Consider the following 24321-nt stretch of genomic DNA (forward strand, 5'->3'; position numbering starts at 1 on the left):
ATTTTTGGGCAGCCAGTTTGTGGTATATGAAAATGAATCAGCACTCGCCTACATATTAAAAAATATCAACACATATGAGCCAAATCACATACATGTCTGATAAGGTACAAGGATGTGAGCTAAATCATTTCCCATGATTCCCAAAACCAGACCACAATCTCTGCCCCAGTGTGGGTCAGGTTTGCAGTTTCAGCACTTTTATAGACGTATCAAATTGGTTGCTATGCGACAATGGACTGAAATGAGCGTGTTTGAGCAAGCGATGCTTTACTACAAACCTAGTGGTGATTAAAATGTCATCTTAGTTGTATGACCACATTAATGTTTTTGCGCATTGGGTACAGTACTTACAAACAATCCAGCATCCTGTTTCCTTTTCCATTCCAAAGCAGATACGAATGGTGACCTGCAGGCGAAATAAATCGAGTTTAGTTACTTGCATTTTCTGCTGTCAACAACCCTGTTGCATTTAAACAAGCAACACTCACAGAGGAATTTACCTGTCAAACGCACATCGTTCCTTTAATAAAAGTAATAAAGAATAAACAAACAGCTCCGCACAAATAAAAAAAACTCCCATGCGATGCTAAAGCATCACAATGTGACGTTTAAACTTCACGTTATAAAGTTTATATGAAGATTTCCTTCGATCCATAAACATCTCACCGCCGCTCCGCTGTTTACCACATGTCAACGCCAGCTGGCCTCCGCTCTCGCGATAGTGGGAACGATACAGTGCGCGCATGCTGCATTCTCGCGAGAACTCGCCATCCGCCATCGCTGTAGAGCCCGTGAGTGAGATAGAGGGACTCAAACCCGGGGGGAAAGAGGGCGAAATCTGTCCGCGTTTGCCCTCAGCAAACCCGTCCTAACGTCTGTTGATGGCATCGCTCCCTAACCCAAACATGTCCAACCTCAAACCCAAGAAGGACACCAAGATGCGGATCCGCGCCTTCCCCGTGAGTATCGGCCGGAATGAGTGCGCCTCCAGCGGCGGCGACAATCACTCGAGGGCCGGGGTCGGGCAGAAAAGCAGGCCACGTCGGATTGAGATGTTCGTAAAACGAGTTAAAACAGATCTGCGGAAGTTCTGGAGTAAATCGCGTGAAATGATAATAATGGCTTTCGTGTGTAGATTGTAAGCGTGTATGTAAATGGATTCGCAAAAAGAGAGGGGGTGGTTTGAGCTGTAATAGAAAAGTGTTGAACACAGAAACGTTCAGTCTATGAAGTATAACGTTAGTAGTTAGTATAGTGTATGTACACAAACTGTATATGTTGCTCATTTAACTGTAGCAACCCAGGTCTTGCGGAAAATATGTTGTCTTTTGATCTTGTTCTCTCGCAGTGTGTTGATATGTTTAGGGTCTACTATTGTTTTGTTATGCCGGTGGCTGTTGTTGATGTTGTGTGGTTCATTGTGCCACTGATGGTAGAAGTTGTGTAGTCTACTTGTGTAGTCCAAAGGGCTGTTATCGGACAAAAGCATGGCCAGAAGAAGAGAGTTTTGGTTTAGAAAATGAAACCTGCCACATATAACCAGTTTTGCATGGTAAATATAACTTACAGGGCAAGTCAAAATCTGGGCTGACTGGGCCAGCAAAACAAGCCCGTACTGTTATCAGGACCTGTTCTACATTTTACATTACATTTAGTCAGACGCTTTTATCCAAAGCGACTTACAGATGAGGAAACAATTATAACAACATAGGCAACAAAATACATAAGTGCATCAAAACTAGTCCATTAAAGCCTAGCACAGTATACAAAGCTAGTATACAAAGTTCTCTGATGATTGCTATTTTGCTGTTTTTAGGAGAGGGTGTAGTATTAGTAGTTTTAGCCCAATGGATATTATTGAGTTTTTCAGGGATGTTGGTTTGTCTATTTGTCACCACAGGGATGGTTGTGATGTTTCGCTTAGCGTTTTGTTTTATTTATGGTGTATTTGTTATTGATTTGTGTTCTCAGAAACTAAACCGTTTTCAGTGCTCTAGTTATTTTCAGTTGTGTCCGTTTTATGTTGAGGGTCTGGAAAACCCCTTTCCCATCCCAGAAAGTCAACATGGCTTGACAAGTGTCATTCATGATCAGAAACGCTGAAAAATATGTTGTTCTTGTTCAGATGTGACGTGTCAGAGGGATTCATTAAACATCTCACAGCAGCATTATGATCTTTTTTTGTGGTATCGCCTCCTCCTAACTTCCTCCATGTGGTCTGTGCTGATGGACCACCTGTTCTCAGTATTTTACAGTGCAGCTCTATAGCGTCACTGCATTTAATGGCTTTTTTATTCAGTTGCATTTAGGCACAAGTTCATCTCATCATTTAGATTATTCGTATTTTTAGAATGTTGCTAGGAATGTAGCATTTAGTGCATGCTCACTATGGATGTTGCAATGACGGAATCTTCTCACCGGTTAATAGAGGTGTAAAAACAACAGTGGTACCGGTCTACCCGGGGTTGCGTGTCGGGGCTTTCCGGGTGGCTGAAAATGTGGATGTGCTCACGTCTCGATTTACTTCATTAGCAGCAATTCAGCTGCATTTCCTGGAATTCATGATGGGTTAATTATTTTTTTTTAAATAAAAATACAGAAAACAGCGCGACCCTCGCTTATATTACATACACTTTTATTGCAAAACCAATAATCACACACACCATGCCAAATATATATATTTAAAACGTTCATGTTAAAAAATGTGCATTTATCAACAAAACGTAAAATCACTCCACACATCCTGCAACCATCAAATATGAAACAAACGAATATTAAAAACTTTTAACTAAAACTTTTAATGTTAAATAAGGTGCCTTTATCAACAAGATGAATAATCACTGCACACATTGTGCGACAAACAAATAAAAAACGAATATAAAAACTCCACGTTAAGGTGTTTTGTTAAAATGTCTAAAATGTTTTATCCACAATGTACATGTGAGTGGTTTAGACTTTAACTCCCATTGTGGGGAAAAAGCTGTACACGTAGGAAATCCCATATGGGGAAAAAGTAATAACTCGTCTGAAGAAGCAGAGCTTTTGGGATGACCATCCTCATGTTTTTGCACATTTCCCAAACGCACCACGAATCGATTGTTGTATTTGTGTGTTTCGGGGTTTTGCGGCTGATGTTTTGCCTCTGGGCCCATTTTGGACGCCTAATTTTTGTGGTGCGCTTGAATGTGTGCGTGTACATTCAAAGTGTGACCTCCGGATGCTGCCACCTTCATCAAGCGAAGTTTACTGGTTCCCTGTTGGCATTTATTCCAAATAGGTGCTTTTGCATTTCGCTTTGAAGTTAAATTTTCCGCCACCGTTGTGTCCGTTAGCTCACAGACTAATTTATTAATGCATTAGTGTTGGTTGTGGCACTTCTTTGTTTGTAAGAGCATTGCCTCCCATTGAGCTCTATGGTATGGGACATTTCATTTAATTGGGTCGTTTTTTGTGTTTAATGGAAGGAAGTTGTAAACAGGTTTTAAGCAACATGGATGGCTGTATAATGATGAATTTATCTTTTTGGGTGATCTATCCCTGAGAAACCAACTACATAGTGTGTATGTGCATATTTTCTTTTGCATACATTTAGCTGCAGGGGTTTCTGTTTATTGAAAAACTGGTTCTTTTTTTGGTCAGTTTAACGTTTTACGAAATCTACTTTGTGTAATGATCCCCCGGTTATGAACAGGAATGTAAAATTCTTGCTTTTGCTGCCCAAATCGATCCTTAATGTTGTATGAATCCAATATAAGCATAATCTTTTAAAACATTTGTGGGAAAACTCTGCACCTCTTTTATCTCTCATTGGTTTACATTCCTGCTTAATAATCGTTGAATTATTGAATCATAAACTGTAACACATTTGTTTGCCTTGACTCATAACGTCCCACCCTGGCTTGATATACCACAAAGTAAACCAAATGTTTAGACATGCTGTTCATACAGGTCCAGCTAATGTCAGGATGGAAAGCACATGAAACTCATAAAGCCACTTATACTTGGACACCTTCCCATGATTATTTTAGATCGTATTTAAGTATAGGTGCGGTTAATCCTTTTCTATTGTTATTGTTTGTCGAATGCAATACGTGTTGTGTTGTTTTGACTGCGGTCAAAATCTAAAAATACCGAACCTTTGCATAAGGTCACCACCTGATTGGACAGATTTTTTCTATCACATAATTTTGGTGAAGGAATTTACCAAGCATTGTTGTCTGGGTGCATTGTTGTCAAGCATCCTCTCTTTTCTTGTAGTATAAATCCACAGCGCACACCTTTCCTTTACAGTGGTTCAGCAGTGCTATTTCTTTACATTTATCTTTCAGTTAAATTCAGAGTTAAAAAGCCAAGTATTTTTTTCTATGTAAAAATAAGGATAATGAGTAATCGTGTTAAATAATCGGGGTCTCAATATTGGCCAAAATAATCGGGATTATGATTTGTGTCATAATCGATCAGCCCTAAATACTCGGTTATAGCACATAAGCAGATCTCTGTGAACAGTTCTGCCCTTGTTAATGGCTCAGCCCGTTTTGTCTTTGATCAGACAAAAGCTAGTCTGCACCGGTCTGTTGTTTTCAAGATCTGCTCGAAAGAAAAAGTCATACAGTGAGCGACGTTTGACCCATTCTACCTGTCCTCTGGAGCCGGGAGCCGGGTTTGCGAGCATCATAATGAAGTCGAGCTCTGGCGAAGTGTAATGTTTTGACATGCATAATTGGTCACAGATGTTGAAAAATGTAATTCACAATATAATTAGCTGTGAAGTGCCAGTCCGACTAGTTTATGGTGAAGTATTGAGTCTTTTTGAACTACTGTATCACGAGCCCTGTAGTCAAGATTATTTTATCCTGGCATCTGCTAAGGGTAAGTGATGAAGAGTAAACTGTGCTACGGCTCACACAAAACACCAGTTTGAACATTGTGATATTTTATTGTGAACAAAGTCATTATTTCACTGCTCGTTGGAATGCTAGATTCTGATTGGCCAGCCTAGGTTCTGACATTTGCAGGTTTGTTATTCCCCGATCCCAACCTCTCAAAACTAATAACACACGGTGACCCAGATGCAGCAAATCTTTTTGATTTATTTTTGCAAATCAAATATAAATATGTCTTTTAATAACAGATATGATTTTATATTTACAAATGATTAAAGTAAAAGGTCTGCATTCGGTTAAAATTAGCTAATAGAATATTATTTTATACAGTTTTTTTTCCTCATGTGGCAAGTAGCCGTGTAATAAGCGTGATAATGTACAACCAGGCGGCTGTTATTGCAAAATAAGCCCCCTCAGTGTGATCCAAGACCCTCCGCTTCGCGTGGGCTCTTGATCACACTATTGGGACTTATTTCTGCAATAACAACCGCCTGCCTGTACATTATCCCTTTAATACTAGAGTCATAAAGTCTGACAGGCGGACATTCTTGTATCAAACTTCTTCCCTAAATGGGCAGTGTGGGTGTGATGCATTATTATGTAATCAATTACTGGAATTAAATAACTTTTCAGAATTGTTGCTCAATTCTGCTTTCAATTCATTTTGGGATCTTATGACATTTAGATCATTCTTAATCTCTTCTTAAATTCTTAAAATCAAATATATAAAGAAGTATACATTCAAAATGTATACTAGTCGGAGGTAGAATACTTGACAGACAAATGAAAGAAGAAAATAAAAAGTACACTAACCCTCACTCTTCTCTCAAAGGTAGTTGTCTGGCTTTTGTTGAAACTATAAACTTTGTGTTAGCACCTATTGTACTATTGCTCTTTTATGACATATCGCTTATTGCTCCCTGAATTCTTTGTAAGTCGCTTTGGATAAAAGAGTCTGCTAAATGACTAAATGTAAACAATTAATTGCGATTAATAACATCCAGGAAAAATTTGTGTTTACATAATATGTCTGTGTATTTTGAAATTCCTAACATAAACACATTCAATTATAAACACATATAATTATAAAAATATGACAAAATGAATAAATGTTTATATGTAATGTAAATAATATATAAATATTAATACATACATGCAAATATTTCCAACATGAATGTGTATGAGTCTATAACAAATATGCACAGTACACAGACAAATATTATTTAAACACAAACTTTTATAGTTGATACTATTAATCGTGATGAACAGCCCTGCTTGGAATTGTGCAGAAATTGTTTATTTTGTACCCGCTCACTTGTTACTGCCTAAATGACAGATTCAGATTTTGGCTGATTGTATGATTTATTGTTTTGTAGATGACCATGGATGAGAAGTACGTCAATAACATCTGGGATCTTCTGAAGAACGCCATACAGGAGATCCAGAGGAAAAACAACAGCGGGCTTAGCTTCGAGGAGCTCTACAGGAATGCGTATACCATGGTGTTACACAAACATGGGGAGAAGCTCTACACAGGCCTGAGGGAGGTGGTCACTGAACACCTCATCAACAAAGTATGAGCTCCTATTTTACACTCACATCTTGATTTTCATCCTCAGCTCTGTGTGGTTTAGGTAGATCTGATCTGGAGAAGACACGTGTGGTGTTACAGCTATATTAAACTTCGAGCACTGCTTCTATTTATGTATGTACATATTTTACACAGTAAAGCTCTCAGATATACATTATACTGCCTATTTATGTATAGATACAGTCTTAATGAAGTCTCTGGGGAGTTATCTCTTTGTGGATATTGTCACAGATGCAGATCTTCCTGCCTGGTCCTGGGGAAGATGTTCTCACGGTGATGTGACCATCACACAAGTGCAGGACGTTCAAAGTTATCTCTTTGCAATAATATCAATTTTTTTAACTGTTTTAAGGTAAGAGAAGACGTACTACACTCATTAAACAACAATTTCCTGCAAACGTTAAATCAGGCGTGGAATGATCACCAGACGGCCATGGTCATGATTAGAGATATCCTGATGTACATGGTAGGTTATTTAACATTTCGAAAGTGTAATATTATAAAGATTATTGGGAAACATTACAAACAATTAAAGGTTGTGGAGGAAAATGTCAGGGGTCATATGACATGGCTAAAACGAATATTATAGTTTGTTTTAGATGTAATGCAATGTGTATACATGATTTAAGGTTAAAAACACTGTATTTTCGACATACCGTCCATGTTTGTATCTCCTCTTTGCCCCGCCTCTCTGAAACGCACAGATTATTGACAAAGCTCATCGCACTGAAAAGCGAGGTGTGCTATGATTGGCCAGTTTACCAGTGCTTAGCGATTGGTCTCATTCTGCAAGCGTGTGACGGAAATGTAACGCCTCTTACCATATTTGGAACATCAGGTTTCAAAGCAAGTGTACTGATAGGTACGCCCACCTTACTGCGTATACATTTGGGCGGTCTAAATCAAATTATACCACGAACTGACGTAGATTTGTGGGGATGTGGTTACACGAGGCGTTTCAGGTAGGTCTGGGTGAACATTCTTTTAGATAGAATGCATCTTTTGTTCCAACACTAAAATTTTTGCAATTTTACGTGTCTGATACACGCATGGAGGTTACTTATAAACATACCAAACACACAGAAAAACCCATATTCGCGGCCTATGACCCCTTTTAGAGGTCGACCGATATTGGATTTTGACGATAACTAAGGTGGTCAGTACCTACTGATAACGTTTAATTACGGATAGTTTTTTTTTCATGGTTTATTTCAATTAAATAAAAAAACACAAGGTAAATTAGCAATGAAGTGTATTACATCAATTAACTAGTTGCTTGAACCACTAAACTGTGTTGTACTTTTAAATAAAACACATACATATTAACTACATTAGTAAATATTAAACTCCAGTGTATGATTTAAACAAAACTGTAAGTAGGTCATTTCTACAATTTTAATAATTTAAAACTTTCTTGGCATCAAACTAGCAGAAGGACGGATCCATTGTAATATTTTACAATACATACTATCGTGTTCACATGCATGTTTGTTTACATTAAAACAAATATTATTAACATTAGCCGTTTGTGCTGTCTCTGTCATCTGTTTTCTATTTTGGAGGCACACACACACACACACACAATACTGACAAATGCCTATCCATAGTGACAATAATACAATTTTAACATTTCTGTGCGTATTTTTGTCACCATGTTATAACTTCTTAAGCTAATGTTAATATGCTACTAATGGTTGCGCGCACTCAGCCCTGTCGGCAAAAATACTGCTTTTCCCCATTAAATGCAGCATATAGTCTATATATTCATTTCTTTTTAACATCATGTTTACTGCAACTGGCTCTGCCTTGTCGTTGTGAAACCTTTAAACCTTCATTTGATGTATTCCGCTCCCAAACCAGACAGGCTGTCAGTTTTATTTCCACCTCTAGAGGCTGCTGTTTTACACTATACTCAGAACTCTCCACCCGCTTATCACAGTAGAGCTTTCCCTGCTGCATCTGGATCAAACGCAACCAGGAAAAACTACCGGTTAGGATTATTGCCGATCTTCAAACATTATGATTATCTGTGCCGATTAATCGGCAAAAGCGATAAATCGGTCGACCTCTAAACCTTTTAATATTAAGCGCAAACTTGTTGTCCTCATAACAAACCAAATGCTTTCATGGCCATAGAAAATATCAACATCAACACCCTCCTCCCCCTTTCAAAAATGTTAAATATATTTTTCACAATCTATAACTGTACATGATATTTATGTCAGTATTTATGTAAAATCGTAATAATCTATCCTGCTCTCTGTCAATAGGACCGGGTGTATGTTCAGCAGAATAATGTGGAGAACGTCTATAATTTGGGCTTGATCATCTTCAGAGATCAGGTGGTTCGGTACGGCTGCATCAGAGATCATCTCAGACAAACACTTCTGGACATGATCGCTCGAGAACGCAGAGGAGAGGTGGTCGACAGGTACTGTCTTTCTGTACTTGCAATTTAATAATGAATACAATGATGTGTAATTGCTCTCTATCCCTTGCACACTGGATGTGCACACGTAGTTGTAGGAGAATGAATCTTCCTAACCTTTGTGATGTCATGTGTCGTGATAGGGGGGCCATCAGGAATGCCTGTCAGATGCTGATGGTTTTAGGATTAGAAGGTCGTTCGGTCTACGAGGAGGATTTTGAACTCCCATTCTTGAACATGTCTGCAGAGTTCTTCCAGGTGGGTGGTTTATCAGGCCGCCTTTACTTCCCAAACGAAGCATTTTATTGTCACTGCCATGAGCACAAGTGGATGTTTAAATGAGAGAGGAAGGAGATGTTTCTGACACGTTAATGAAATGCAGTTTCATAACACAAAAGCATAATTGTCCGTAACGCTGACAGCATTTTTGCAGCTGATGGGAATAAAATGTCATGTCTTATTTTAAAATACAAATGTCAAATTATTTTGATGTGCTTCTTCTCAGCTCTAGTCTCAAGTTTTTAAAGTCTCTTTTTTTGGTGTGTGTAGATGGAGAGTCAGAAGTTCCTGGCAGAGAACAGCGCCAGCGTGTACATCAAGAAAGTGGAGGCTCGGATAAACGAAGAGATTGAGCGAGTGATGCACTGCCTGGACAAGACCACCGAGGAGCCCATCGTGAAGGTGGTAGAGAGAGAGCTCATCTCCAAACACATGAAGTCCATCGTAGAGATGGAGAACTCAGGGCTGGTCCATATGCTCAAGAACGGCAAAACAGAAGGTAAGTTTGTGCACAAAAATATAAATTTTTACCTATTATTTATTGAGCTTTTAGCTCACTGAATCGTTCATTAATGACAGAAAGAGAAATCAAGAGAACATTCCAAAATAACTCTACCTAAATACATGTACATATGTTACTGTTGTATTGCTTAAAATTGAATATGAACTGAAAATATTGAAAGAATACAGATAATATTTTCTGCTATTTTGACCTGTTTCTCCAATATTCAAGATTTGGGAGGATTATGGGTAGTAGTTCACAGGATGAAACAAAAAGGATCATTTTACCTCAACACATTCCTATAAATAGTAAATTCAGAGAGTAATTTTGAAATGGTCTTTCAATCTTTTCTCACCTGTTTATATATATGCAGTACCATATTTTTGAACTAACACAAGGGGGCGCTAGCACTACATCGGTCGTAGTTCTTTTTTTAGTACAGATTGGCATCAGCAACTGAATACAATGAAACTTCTGACTTGACTGTAGTACTTTTTCTTTCCCTTCCTTTTCTACTTTAACTTTCAGACCTGGCGTGCATGTATAAGCTGTTCGGTCGGGTTCCGAACGGGCTTAAGACGATGTGCGAGTGCATGAGCTGGTACTTGAGAGAACAAGGCAAAGCACTGGTGTCAGAGGAAGGAGAGGGCAAAAATCCTGTTGACTACATACAGGTACCCAAACAAAAATAAACGCTGTCTGATTGAATGGGCAAACTTTAACTGACTCGAGTTCGAGTGATGAAATCAAAAGTCTCCTGTCCTGCTCCTGAGCTGTGTCGAATGTTATTCAAATTAAGCAAGCTTTTACATTTAAACTAGTGAATATTTGTAAACGTTTGCATCAGAAACCTTATCGTGATATGTTTACAGTTGTTTTAGACTAAGGATTTTCTTTTCTGTGTGAATCTCTCAGGGTTTATTGGACTTGAAGTCGCGTTTTGACCGGTTCCTGCAGGAGTCCTTTAACGATGACAGGCTATTCAAACAGACTATAGCCGGAGACTTTGAGTATTTCCTCAATCTCAACTCGAGGTCGCCCGAATACCTCTCGCTTTTCATTGACGACAAACTGAAGAAAGGGGTGAAAGGGGTAAGAGATTATAGAAAATATACACATGAACGAGATTCTGAGCCGAGTACCTATTTTACTAGAAGGAGTGATTTGAACTGGGATGTTCGTCTCTTTTTATTCTAACAATGTTTGTACTATATGTAATAAACAATGTTTGCTTTCTCTGTGTTACATGTACAGAGAATGTCATGTACATTTTTTGGTCCATTAACATACGAAAGAGTTTTGGTGAAGTCACGGTTTTGTTGTGTTTGGTTTAGCTAACAGAACAGGAGGTGGAGTCTATCCTGGACAAAGCAATGGTGTTGTTCAGATTCATGCAGGAGAAAGACGTGTTTGAGCGCTACTACAAACAGCACCTGGCTAGAAGACTCCTTACCAACAAGAGCGTCTCAGACGACTCTGAGAAAAACATGATCTCCAAATTAAAGGTGGACATCACATTTGTTCCCTTTGCCTTCATTCCACAATATGTGTCTATATGACCTGCTCACCTTCTCTCTCTTTGTGTCAGACGGAGTGTGGCTGTCAGTTCACCTCTAAACTGGAGGGCATGTTCAGAGACATGAGCATCTCTAATACCACGATGGATGAATTCCGCCACCACCTGCAAACATCACAGGTACACGAACACACATGTATACTTAAGACTTCACGTTGCATTATTAAACTTTATTTCAACTAGTCTGTCGTTTGGGTTGCAGGTTTCTCTCTGTGGTGTTGACCTCACAGTGAGAGTTCTGACCACGGGTTATTGGCCCACACAGTCGGCCACGCCCAAATGCAACATCCCAAACTCTCCTCGCCACGCCTTTGAGGTTTTCAGAAGGTACAGCTGATTGTGATACCCTGATATGACCTTTCTGTTTCTTTGTTCGAACCCTTTATGGTGATTGGAAGAAACTTCATTAAATACATAACATTTGCTTGCTTGGTTTTACATGAGTTAAATTCTCTGCAGGTTTTATTTGGCTAAGCACAGCGGAAGACAGCTCACACTCCAGCACCACATGGGCTCTGCAGATCTCAACGCCACCTTCCATGGCGCTATTAAGAAGGTACAGCCAATCACACAATCTTACAAACATCTTACTCTTGCCAGAGTGACAAGAAATAGATCTCTTGGCTTTGCGGTTTTAGTCTTACTCAGCCATGACTTTTAAACATCAAAATGTTTTATCAGTCGCTTGGTTCCTATTATGGATACTGCATAGCACCGCCCACAGTTCAATATCATTGGTCTGAAACAGTGTTCCACATACAATTTTCAATAACATTGAAGGTTCTGTTATTTTGTCTGTTCATGTAGCATTTTGCTTTCAGTAAGAAAAAAGTCTGTCAAAATGTCACAAATTTAGCTTTGTTACTAATGCAAAATCAAAAGTATCTCTTATCAATTTATCTTGTTTGACATTTTTGTTTTAACTTAACGTTAAGGTTGATGTCGGGTTTGAAATACCAGATTTGTTTAGTTTGGACTTTTGGATGGATGCAAGTTAATATAATTTTTCTCTCTGTGCAGGAGGACGGCTCAGATGTTGGTGTGGGAGGGGCTTTGCTAACAGGCTCAAACACACGCAAGCACATTCTACAGGTTTCCACTTTCCAGATGACTATTCTCATGCTCTTCAACAACAGAGATAAATTTACCTTTGAGGTACAACTACTCTCAACTGTTCCCAGTCTGGACGGTCTTTTTCGTTGTATTTTTTATCATTTTCAACTTGGATTCTTGCATTAAAATCAAATAAAAGTGGGTCAGCCTCTGCTTTATAAAAAGTCAAACCTTTGCTCCGGTTGGTGTGTGACCTTCAGGAGATCCAGCAGGAGACAGACATCCCTGAGCGGGAGTTGGTGCGGGCACTGCAGTCTCTGGCCTGCGGGAAACCCACCCAGCGTGTTCTCACGAAAGAGCCAAAGAGCAAAGAGATCGAAAGCGGCCATGTGTTTACAGTCAATGATCAGTTTACCTCCAAACTGCACAGAGTCAAAATACAAACAGGTATTGTGTAACAACGAGGGGACGCTGTTTCCTGTGAAATAAATATAAGTTATGCTTTGGGAAAAACCTTTTTCGTCATTCTAAAAGTTTACTTAAAATACTTGAAAATACACAGTTTTATTGTACGACTGCTCTGGCATATATATAAAAAACAATTCTTATATAATAGAATAAGAATCATTGTGCTCCCTTAAATTTGAAGGGAATCCTGGACAGTTGCAGTTTTTTATTTCTTATAATCATGCTGAGCGATTGAAATATTTACTGTGAAATCACAAACTCTGTTTTGAACAAATGCTTCTGTGGCTTGCAGTTGCTGCTAAACAGGGTGAGTCAGACCCAGAGCGGAAAGAGACACGACAAAAAGTGGACGATGACAGGAAGCATGAAATTGAGGCTGCCATCGTACGCATCATGAAATCCCGAAAGAAGATGCAGCACAATGTTCTGGTGGCAGAGGTGAGCGCGTGTTTTTCATCTGCGTTTCCACGGAGACAGTAAAACTCCATATTTCTGATTCCGGTTGTTTCCTGTCAGGTGACCCAGCAGCTGAAGGTGCGGTTTCTGCCGAGTCCCGTGGTAATCAAAAAACGCATTGAAGGACTCATAGAAAGAGAATATTTGGCTCGGACACCAGAGGATCGTAAAGTGTACACGTACGTCGCGTAGTGGACGGCATCTCCGCACAAGGAGATGAATGAAAATGATTTTGGACTGCTCTTCGCATGGACTGGGAAGTTCCTTTTAAAAAAGACGGACTCTGGGTAGCGGATCTCATTTAAATACGCAAACCAATGAATCATAAAGCATACAATCAGAAAATAATCAGGAGGCAAAATAAGAAATCCATTATGTGTTGTAGATTATTTTTAAATAGCTCACTCTCACGAGAATCTCAGCTATGAATGGATCCAGCTTCAGTCTTTTCACCGTTTTACCCACTTAGAGATGAAATGAAAAGAATCCCTTGGGAAATGTGAATGCACTGCACATGTTGTTATTTTTTTTCAGTACCGTATGAAAGGCGGTATTATTAAAAACCTTAACAAAACGGCTGGAACATGGCTACCAAATAAAACAAAAAAATTAAATAAAAAATGTTGATATTGAACTGCTTGCCATTTCCTTGCTGATGTGGTTTCCTTGGTAATGTCAAGACAAACCAAAACATGTCATCGTAATTTCGTTCCTGGTTTATTAAAGGAACGCAAATGTTCTGCGCTGTCCCAGGTGGCTTTGACTTTGAGGTATGTGAAATGAAAAGCAGCCAGATGACTCCGAGAATTACAGACTACATCACTATCTCCAATTTCCAGCAATTAAATGTCTAAAATGCCATTACTGCCAAACGTGAATTGTGTGTGGGTCTGGTTCAATCAGAATCAGATTGCTTTTTATAAATGGGCAAAGCGGAACAGTGTTGAACATCTGCACAGCGGTTTGAAGGTTTTATATAAAGGGAGTAACAACTTTAGGAAGAATCCTTTGGTGAAATAAAGGTGAACTAAAAATGAATTAACCTTTGTTTTCCTCTGCATCAACAAAATAATAATCTGGTTTATTGACTGATGTTTGATGTTGTAAGTTTGTAGGACACTTCATTTTCGGTTGAAAACACAAATGATTATTGTTAATGTTACCATGACTTTTGTTTTAGCAAGCGTGTGTATACATCTTATTAAATTAATATATATATTTGGGTTTAGTGGGTTAAATATAAGGACTATGGAACAGAATTGACAAAAGAGTCACCTTATAACTTCAATGTATTTATTAGACAAAATAGCTACCGCATATCAGGGAATATGGGTTTTATTTAAATAAAGAAAAAATGCATTGAAAACACACTATGATAAATAAATAAAAATAATAATGTACATAAAAATAAAACGGCAGCTTGTATAAGATAAGTAAATGAACAGAAATAGCTTGAAAATGTCTTCTTGCTGGGTTGAAACTGTGTCCTTGGACAGCAGTCAAATATTTATTTTTATTCAAAAGTTTAATAGAGGCCATTTCACAAAATGTAAACACTGGTCCGAAAGCACTTTGTTTCATTTTATTTTTATAATTTTTCTAAACGTGATTACAGTGCCTCGCAAGAGTATTCATCCCCCTTAATTTTATTCACATTTTGTTATGTTGCTGCCTTATCTTAAACTACTTTTAATATTTTTTTTACATTAATCTACACTCCATGCACAATAATGTAAAAACAAAAAACCGATTTGTGACTTAGGTAGAACTTTGCAAATGTATTAAAGATAATAAAATGAAATAAGTACATTGCGTAGGTATTCACCCTTGACTCAGTAGTTGGTTAAAGCACCTTTGCAGACTGGGTATGATGTGACCGGCTTCACACTTGCATTTGGCAATTCTCTGCCATTCTTCTCCTCAGATCCTTTGATGTCTCCTCTAGACATTTTCAGGTTTATACAGAGATGTTCAGTTGGGTTCAAGCTATTGCTTTGCCACTAAAGGACATAGACAGAGTTTGTCCATAAGCCACTCTTGCATTATTTTAGCTGTGTGCTTAGGATCATTGTCATGTTGGATAATGAACTTTCTGCCGTCCGACGTTCTGAATGTTCTGGACTAGGTTTTCATAATCATTATCTATGTATTTTGTGCCATTGAGCTTTTCTTCTCTGACAAATGCCCCAGTCACTGTAGCTGAAAGACTCTCCCATGCACATCATGATGCTATTTCCACCAAACATTACTATTGCGACGGTATTGTACAGGTGTTGAGCAGTGCCTGGTTTTCTCCAGATATACCGATTCATCAGTCCAGAGAATCTTGTTTCTGACAGTTTGAAAGATTCGGTTAAAGTGGTTTTGCATATTTCAAGTTTTCATGTGTCTTCACTGAGCAAAGGCTTGAGTCTGTCCACTTGGCCATAAAGCCCAGATTGGTGGCGTGTTGCAATGATGTTTGTCCTTCTGTAAGCTTCTCCCATCTCCACATATGATCATGGCGCTCAACCAGAGTCATCATGAGCTTCTTGGTCACCGCTCTAACCAAGACGCTTTTCCATCGATGGCTCAGTTTGAACAGGAGGTCACCTCAAGTAAGAGATCTGGTGGTTCCAAACCTCTATCATTAAGGATTATTGGAGGCTACATGCTACATGCTAACCTTCAATACAGCAGATTTATTTTCAGAAGTCTTCCCCAGATTTGTGTCTTGATACAATCCTTTAAAGTAGTTTAAGATAAGGCAGCAACATAACAAAAGGTAAGTAAAATGAGGAGGGATGAATACCGTTGCAAGGCACTGTGAACCTTCAAGATATTCCTTAAACATTCTGATTTGGTTATAAATATATTTTGTTTGTATTTTATTCAAAAGTTTGTGCAGTGTTAAAAACCTGAAACAAGTTCTTCTGGACCAGCAATGTCCAAAGTGGTCTATAATGAAGATATGACCACCGTGTTCTTTAGATTTTGACTGTTGAAAAGATAAAAGTATGTTGGTCAACCACTACTATTTTTGTTTTTGTAAACGATGAACAAAATCCTGATGTGGGTGTTGGATGTTACACTATTATTGCACCTGACAGATGTATGGCCATCACAGCCAAAGAACATTCTGACAGTGCCAACACAGCATACTGTCATACAATAATATTTCATGTTGATGTTTGTTTATTCGAGACCATCATAGTGTGTCATTCAGTGAGCGTGATTAATTATTTACCACTGCAGGAAATTAAAGCTTTATATCCGTTTCATCCTGGCATAGAGGCCGCTGGAGACACATTTATGATGCAGTGGTGTCGCAGGTGGATGTTGGATATTATCAATTTACTGTGGGAAATTAATCTGCAGATTGATAAGCATAAGGCAAAACTGTTAGTTATTGGTGTTTATATCTTATTTGAACATAAACATGTTACAGTAAAATGACTCAACAGAGAGGTTATATCAGAGAAAGTTTTCTGTGACAGTGACTGATTAGCCAAAAACATTAGTTTTCTTGGTTTATGGGTAAGTGAGAGACCGGAAAGGGAAATTATTTCAGGAAAAACAGATGGCATTTCAATTTCCCAAATTGTCATTTATTATTGCAAGCATAATGTGCTCTTCTGAAGCTTTCTCTGAAATGTCATATTATATTACATTAAGCTTGTTTGCTTTTCACAAACATCAAAAAGGACATTTTTAACTTTCCATATGCATGTTATGCATTGTTTTTTTTTAAAGATGCTGGTTATCGTCTTCTTTATTATTAGTTAAAGCATCCAAAGGTTTCTTCACAGGATGTCTAAGATGTGACTGCCGTCTCTAAAGGTTTGACAGATACTGCCAAATTCTCCAAACGCCTCATGAACACTTTGACTTCATGTTGGGAGCTGTGGGTCCACGCAAGTGGCAGGTGGGCTGACACCGGCTTCCGATCTGAAACAAACCATTAGTTCTGAGATCCACTGTTTTTTTCATACTAGATTCAAGCAGGTTCACTGAAGTCATCTGAACGAATGCATATTAACAAAAGGTTTGCATTTACAAAAACAAGACTGGAGCTGCATTCAGTCATTTTGTCTTTCGTAGGCGATGCATGTACAGGATTCTTTTAGTTTAGCTTACTGTGCAAGACGCTGCACTGCAAACTGAAAAAGTTTCTATTCAGTGGAAGTTACCTTGGAAGAAAAGACCGCTGGGAAATGCGCTGGCGGCGTTTGACATAGCAAGCCAGACGACTGTGTCAGCTCCCTGCTCCGCCGTACGTAAACGGTCGCCCATCATCTGATAGAACTGAGGCATCGCAGTGGCAACCGCTAAGTGCAGAGATTAGAAGTGACGAGTTTAAAACACAAGCTTGTCAAACTAATGCAATGTCTCAGATTCTTTGGTTAAAGGGAAGGTTCCCCCAAAAATGAAAATTCTGTAATCATTTACTCACCTTAGAGTTGTTCCAAATCTGTATAAATGATGAACACATAAAGATATTTGCAATTTGGTAAAGGAAAATGTAAATGGAGGAAAGTGTATAACCAACCAGATCATGTCCCCCATTGACTACCATAGTAGGAAAACATTCAATGGCAGTTTCCTGTACTACATTCTTCAAAATGTCTACTTTTGTGTTCAACAGTACAAAAAAATGATATAGATTTTTCCTACCACGGGAGTCAAATGTATACAGATTTGGAGCAAATGATGACTTAATTTTTGTTAGAAGTTTCCCTTTAAGATGTGTTTTTATAATTTACAGCCTAATGTTTTAAACAAATCATTAAGGCACGCTTGTATACAGATTTTATATCGTCATGATCATGTTAAACCGACCAATAATAATGGTCAAGTCAGCTTTATTTATATAGCGCTTTTTACAATTTTCATTGTTACAAAGCAGCTGTACAAAACATTGACTATAAGTAAAACATAAAAGGTTATGAAGTCAAAACACAGGTCAAATATCAGACACACAATAAATTCCTATATGCAGTGATTACAATGGTGTGAATGAATGTTGCTTTCTGCAAAGTAAATCAGTCTGAAAATCCTATTTTTCAGGTTGAAGGAAGCAAGGACTTTACTAAATTATTTTTGTGTTAAAAAAGCATTTCAATTCTCTGTCCAGCCCCACAGAACTGAATGACACTGAGAAAACGACATAATTCGCCTTAAAGAAACCAGGGGTACAAATTATTAAGCTTGAAATGCTGTCAACAAATTCATTAAACCAAATGAAGCCATAATCTCTGTGCTAAATCCAATTAAACATTAAGAGTCAGCATGTTTGATTGGTTTCCTATAAAATGAGTCATACCTGGTGTGTCAGCCCAACCAGGGTGCATTGCAGAGAAATGAATGCTGGGATTTTCTTTTGCCCAAAACCCTGTCATTACTACCTGCTGCCTCTGTGAAGAGAACACACACATTTAGGTCTTTAGTAAAAGGTCACGGTCATTACTGCATCCGATATTGTTTAATGGAAATGCGTGGGTCTGTACCGTATCACCTGTTGCCTGGCAACAGCTGAGTAACCCTGAGGTAACTCTTATCATCTCAGTTTAATTGAAACTGCTGGTGACTTTTAGAACCTTTTCATGAATAAAACATCTTTATTCTATAATCTTTTGGTAAATCTTACTCGCAAATTAATTGAAGTAAAAGTCTTTGCGAACATCAGTGAGGGTATCTGATGGTAATACAATGGTGCTGTTTGAAGTGATGGGACTGATATGTTTCCCCTTATTAAAATAAACCACAGTAAACAACAACAACAACAAAGAACCATGGTTGCTTAAATGGGGAGACTAACAAAGGAGATAACGATGGGCAGGTGTGGGTTATGAGACACAGGAGGAAAGCTATACTAGAAACGAGAGGGGCGGGGCCAAATGACGAGACTGGAGAGAACGCATATTATGTCCTGATTGACAATAATATGTTTCTCTCCACATAAAACACGTGGGTCTGTCATGAGTCTGCCCCTAGACCAGAAAATCAAGACAAGAGCAGGCAGAATCATGACACCCTGTTGTTGATTTTAAAACGGTGTCATTTTCTTTATATTGCAAATTTTGAAAAATGTTGATAACAAAATGGTAACAGAAAACCGCTCGTCCCCTTTGACTTCTATTGTATGGACACAAAAGCAATGCAAGTCAATGGTGACCGACGGTTTTCTGTTAGAGAAACTGGTAGAGATTACCGGTTATTGGCGAATATTAACACTAGGCGAATAGTCTGTTGCTCAATGTGTGCCGGTCCACTGTTGGGATCTAAAGAAATAATAGAAGTACTCATTTTTTACAGACTTGTTACTAGCTTTTCACGTGATTTGTGCTCTATAGAAACTTTGTGCAGTAGTACTAGCAACTTGCGTTCGTCAATGAAAAAGTTAACCATTCAAATGAAAATGACAGAGTTTACACTTAGAGGCCAAGCAGAATGTCAGCCAATTAGACAGAAGAATACCGAACTTCAGCCAATCGGGAGGCGGGCGCGTAAAAGAAACCATGCGTGAATTCCAGCGCGGAGATGACTGTAGTGAGATGTAAGAAGGCAGACACAACAAAGCCAACTGTTTACAATTAAAATGTTGAATGGTAAGATTCAAAGACGAAAAGTACTTAACATGCTTCAAGATTCTATATTAGTGATTCTGTTTTTTTCCAAATTCCTAATCTACCTTTTTTATGTAAATTCTTAGTTACAGGTTTACAGCAGACATATTCTGCCTGTTAAGAGCAAATGTCATTAATAATGACAGAACTTTCATTTTGAAGGTGAACTATCCCTTTAAGATTTCCTGAAAAAATTAGATTTTTGATCGAATACCTTGTTTTGTGCATATACCATGGTACTGTCAAAGGGAGCTCTCTCTGTTTGTAAATCGCCAGCATTAAGTTGTTGAACCAGCATCCCTCCCGACGACACTGTGATCTAGCAGGGAAATAATCATTACTCTCCGCAAAATAAACATTAAACTCCAAATACCCCCTAAAATCTAGAGTAACAAGACAGAAACAGAGGCCCCTATACACATTACTGCCATGGAAAATATTAACAAATAACGGGTTGTGGCAAAACCCTATAACTGTTTGCATGTCACACAGTAAATCTACTGTGAAAGAACCTCCAGCAGTTGCAGGCATATTATTTGTGGGAATGAAAGTCATTCCTCAAATTGAAAGGCATTTGAGATCAATGGCGTTCACTCACGACTCGAGGATCCCTGCTTTTCTCCAACAACGGCATCAGACATTTAGTGAGAATATAAACACCTGCGAAGGGGAGAGAAAGAAAGCGAGATAGAGAGGCTGAACCCCAAGAGAACTAATACTGCAATTTGCAAACTTAATGCCCATATTGACACATTGTAAGTTGTGTATGTTTGTTGCTTTTTCGACAGTTTGACAATTTTACATGATTAGAAGATGATGGTTTTGTACAATATTTCTCTATTAGCCACTCACCAAGAGTATTGGTCGCAAAGTTTTTCTCCATTCCGTCAGAGTTAATTTCCCTCTGATGCTCCATACATCCGGCATTATTGATCTGTGTAGTGTGGGAGACAGAGGACTTCTTCATCTGTCCTGCACCTGCAACATTACTGTTTTTTTAAATATAGTGAGGAATGAAGCTCATACCAGAACATTGAGAGAGGTGTGTTCCCTCTTAAAGGCCTCTGCAAACTCCCAAACCCTTTTTGACTCTGAGAGGTCCAACACGTGGACGTAAACCTCCTAAAACAAATAAACATTACACGCTAAGAGCAATATGAGAAGGGTAAGCCATTTTCCAGCTGTTTTACAAAAATTTACATCAATTGTTACTAAATTAGTCACTTTGGATCAAACATTTTTCCAACTTAAATTAAGCAAAGAACTAATGAGACAATGCTCAGAGTTTGGCCGGATTCTCACAGAATTTCCACTGGCTGAGATGATTTCATCTCTGGCTCTGTCGGCTCGCTCTTTGTTTCGGCAGATGATGTGAACGGTGCCACCTTTTGAAGAAGAAATGGGACAAATCTCAGTAACTTGAAGGTTATAGGGTGCCATCTTTTATGGCTTTCTGGTGCTTTCTATAGTTAGACAATATTTCAGTTTTCCCTAAAGGGCACTTTCTGCTTAAAGGTCCAGTGTATAAAATTAAGGGGCATGTAGTGGTGAGATTATGAATTGCAACCAACAGCTCACTCGACTCCCTTTTGAAGCACTATGGAGGATGACAGAAGACCAAAATGTCATCACACTTTTGCTTCTTTCCCAAAGGAGATAATGTATTTAAGAAACGCACATTGTAGAGCAGTATGTCTGTTTAGGGCTACTGTAGAAACAACATGGTGAATTTCATGCAAGGGGACCCGCTGTGTTTGTAGATATGTAGTATAGCTCATTCTAAGGTCATACAAGCATAATGCTTCATTATGTAAGGTCTTTATAAACCTCTGAAGACATAGTTTTGTATATTATATTGCATTTTGGTCAATACATCCTCCAAAAAATTACACATTGGACCTTTAAATGAATGTGCCACAGAGATGGGATGCCACACCCACTCTATCTTCGTTCACCCCACCACAATCTATACAGGAAATAAAGTCAGTAAATATTCACCAGAGTAAAAAGTGTAACAACTAGCCCAGTTTTCATTTCTGTATTTTTTACAACATGCCCATAACAAGACACACAGACTGCTCTATATTTCTCAATGGCCCTGATATGCTTACTCAACAATGCCCTTCAACACATGTTCTGTTTCCAAAGATGGAAACTGGGCTAAATACGACTAACTCAAGAAGAATTGTATCATTATTTTAACTGCATGGCCAATAACAATCTTTCAGATATATTGACCTTTGACCCTACATCTTAGGTTACCATAGTGCAGTATTGCATTTTTTGACAAATTATAACTTACTATAATTCTAATATACATATTCTATAAATCTGCAACAGGTGATCTTTTGAAGAATAAACCTTTTTTTGCTATCGCCATGGCTGTCGCCTTCCCTATTCCGCTATTGGCTCCTGTGATCATCAAGGAACGTCCCACCATGGACACGTCAAGATCCTTTGCTGCAAAGCTCTTGGAGTTATTCTCAAATCCAGACCTGCTCGAAACATCCAACAACAACGTTTATCTCAGAGTGCAAGTTTTAACACAATTCTGAATTGTTGGGTGACCTCTGTGTATCTGAGAGAAGAGACAAAAACCCTGATCAGGGGCCAATGGAGCTTCTGTGCGGGATGACAAGGCACTTGAGTGAGTATCAGGGGTCTCAATAGGGCCCATTGTAATGGCTTGATGACTCACCTTAAACTCGGAGCACAGATGAATGCGTATCACAGAACATGACTTGGTGAACTACAAAAGCAACATTTATTCAAGAAACCACCGAATCTAACACAATTTAAGTTGCCAGGGAACATTTCAAGGCTGTGATTTTTCATATTTCTGGTCGAATATTTGTTTAAACAACAACAAATAAAACGTTGAGTTAATGCAATGAACACAGCAATAAAAACATCTCAGAGTTTAGAAACACTGCCATATTAGTATGCAGAGTCATTTGTTAACACAAGTTGCCAGAAAATTGTAAACTATTTTAATAATGTATCATATTGCTATAGAGGCCTTTACCTTGTATACTCCAGCATTCCTTTGACAAACCAGACTATGTTCCTGTAGAGAGACATTTGTTCTGTTGTTTCCTCTCAACTGGACTGAAGTGTTATGACAGCTGAGTGTTAGATTATGTGACAACTGTAGCTCTACACGGCGCCCCCTAGTGACACATAACAGGTCCTCACACATGTGTGATGGTCACATGTTTTATAAATCTTACAGATTTTAGGCATTTTTTATGATTACGTCACCTATAATATCTGACAATACTTTGTATTTCAGGTTATTTTTTAACTTTTCTGTTTTACTTTTCTATTATAATTTCCTAACTGTTTTTATTTGCTCGCTGTTTGCGCTACAATTAGAAAAAATGCTTTACAAGGTTGCAAAATTATGGAAAGGGCTGAAAAATACATTGCACAAAATACCAAAAAATAATTAAAAAGCAAATGTACTATTTTTTGTCCCGTGTGCCCGTGAACCGGAAGTTCGAATTGTTTTTACTTCCGTATTCCGACACATTTCCGAGTGAAAATTGTCGCTACCCGATCCGTCCCGGAAACACGATTTGTACGGCGCATGCGCGAAACGACGTCACTTCCGGTCTGAAATCAATCGAAACACTTTACGGCAGTTTCGGGTATTATTTATAATATAATTATTATTATGCTTTACACTCGCCACCCGATACGCCCACTGTGTTTTTATAGATTTTGTATTACATTTATTAATAAGTGTATTTATTATATCTGTAGGCCTATACGTTTATTTTTTCTTAATGTGTTTCTTAAGCTGCTTTGAGATATTTCCTGGCTTGTTAAATTGTTGCTGCATTATAATGCCTGTTTGTTATAAAAAATAACTACTAAATGTGGCATAAATTCACTTTGTTGAATTAAATAAATGGTCAAATTAAACTGAATTGTTTAAATTCTCTAGACAGACTTTGGAAAATACAGATGTGTTTCTTTCATTTAATTTTCTAAAGAGGGTTCTACTTAACTGTTCTAGATTGTTTAACAAATGTCTGCATTAAAGAAACACACAGAATAAAGTTATATATGCATTGATTCAATTTATTCATACATTTGTTCTATTCCTAACTCACACACACCCTCTCTCTCTCACTCACTCACTCACTCACACACTCTCTCTCTCAATTACACACACACACACACACTCTCTCTCTCTCTCTCTCTCTCTCTCTCTCTCTCTCTCTCTCTCTCTCTCTCAATCACTCACAATCTCTCTCACTCACACACTCTCTCTCTCTCTCTCAATCACTCACACTCTCTCTCACTCACACACTCTCTCTCTCATTCACACACACACACACACACACTCTCTCTCTCTCTCTCTCTCTCTCTCAATCACTCACACTCTCTCTCACTCACACACTCTCTCTCTCATTCACACACACACACACACACACACTCTCTCTCTCTCTCTCTCTCAATCACTCACTCACAC

The 24321-nt window shown here is 38.3% G+C and overlaps 2 protein-coding genes across 3 annotated transcripts; one reads left to right on the forward strand and one right to left on the reverse strand.

Moving 5' to 3' along the window:
- The first annotated feature begins 745 nt into the window (after positions 1-745).
- Positions 746-14265, forward strand: cul3a (cullin 3a). 2 transcript variants are annotated; one of them, XM_079453277.1, is made up of 16 exons: positions 746-959; positions 6260-6457; positions 6827-6940; positions 8745-8905; positions 9046-9160; positions 9452-9680; positions 10212-10357; positions 10599-10775; positions 11018-11188; positions 11272-11379; positions 11462-11586; positions 11719-11815; positions 12280-12414; positions 12573-12759; positions 13073-13218; positions 13297-14265. In XM_079453277.1, exons 1-16 carry the CDS (start codon positions 882-884, stop codon positions 13426-13428), a joined length of 2319 nt encoding a protein of 772 aa, XP_079309403.1. In that variant the 5' UTR covers positions 746-881; the 3' UTR covers positions 13429-14265. The 2 variants fall into 2 exon arrangements, with proteins under 2 accessions (XP_079309403.1, XP_079309404.1); XM_079453278.1 differs by having other exon boundaries at positions 770-959; positions 6260-6588.
- Positions 14266-16619: 2354 nt separating this feature from the next.
- dhrs12lb (dehydrogenase/reductase (SDR family) member 12-like b) lies at positions 16620-23361 on the reverse strand. Its single transcript, XM_079452544.1, has 10 exons — positions 22867-23361; positions 22203-22336; positions 21144-21226; positions 20868-20963; positions 20694-20775; positions 20440-20501; positions 20056-20160; positions 18539-18629; positions 17406-17543; positions 16620-17163 (listed from the first exon to the last, which is right to left on the reverse strand). The coding sequence occupies exons 1-10, from the start codon at positions 22920-22922 to the stop codon at positions 17030-17032; spliced, it is 981 nt and encodes a 326-aa protein (XP_079308670.1). The 5' UTR covers positions 22923-23361; the 3' UTR covers positions 16620-17029.
- Between the last annotated feature and the right edge of the window lie 960 nt (positions 23362-24321).

Source organism: Barbatula barbatula, assembly GCF_947034865.1.
Source record: "Barbatula barbatula genome assembly, chromosome: 3".
Classification (NCBI taxonomy): Eukaryota; Metazoa; Chordata; class Actinopteri; order Cypriniformes; family Nemacheilidae; genus Barbatula; species Barbatula barbatula.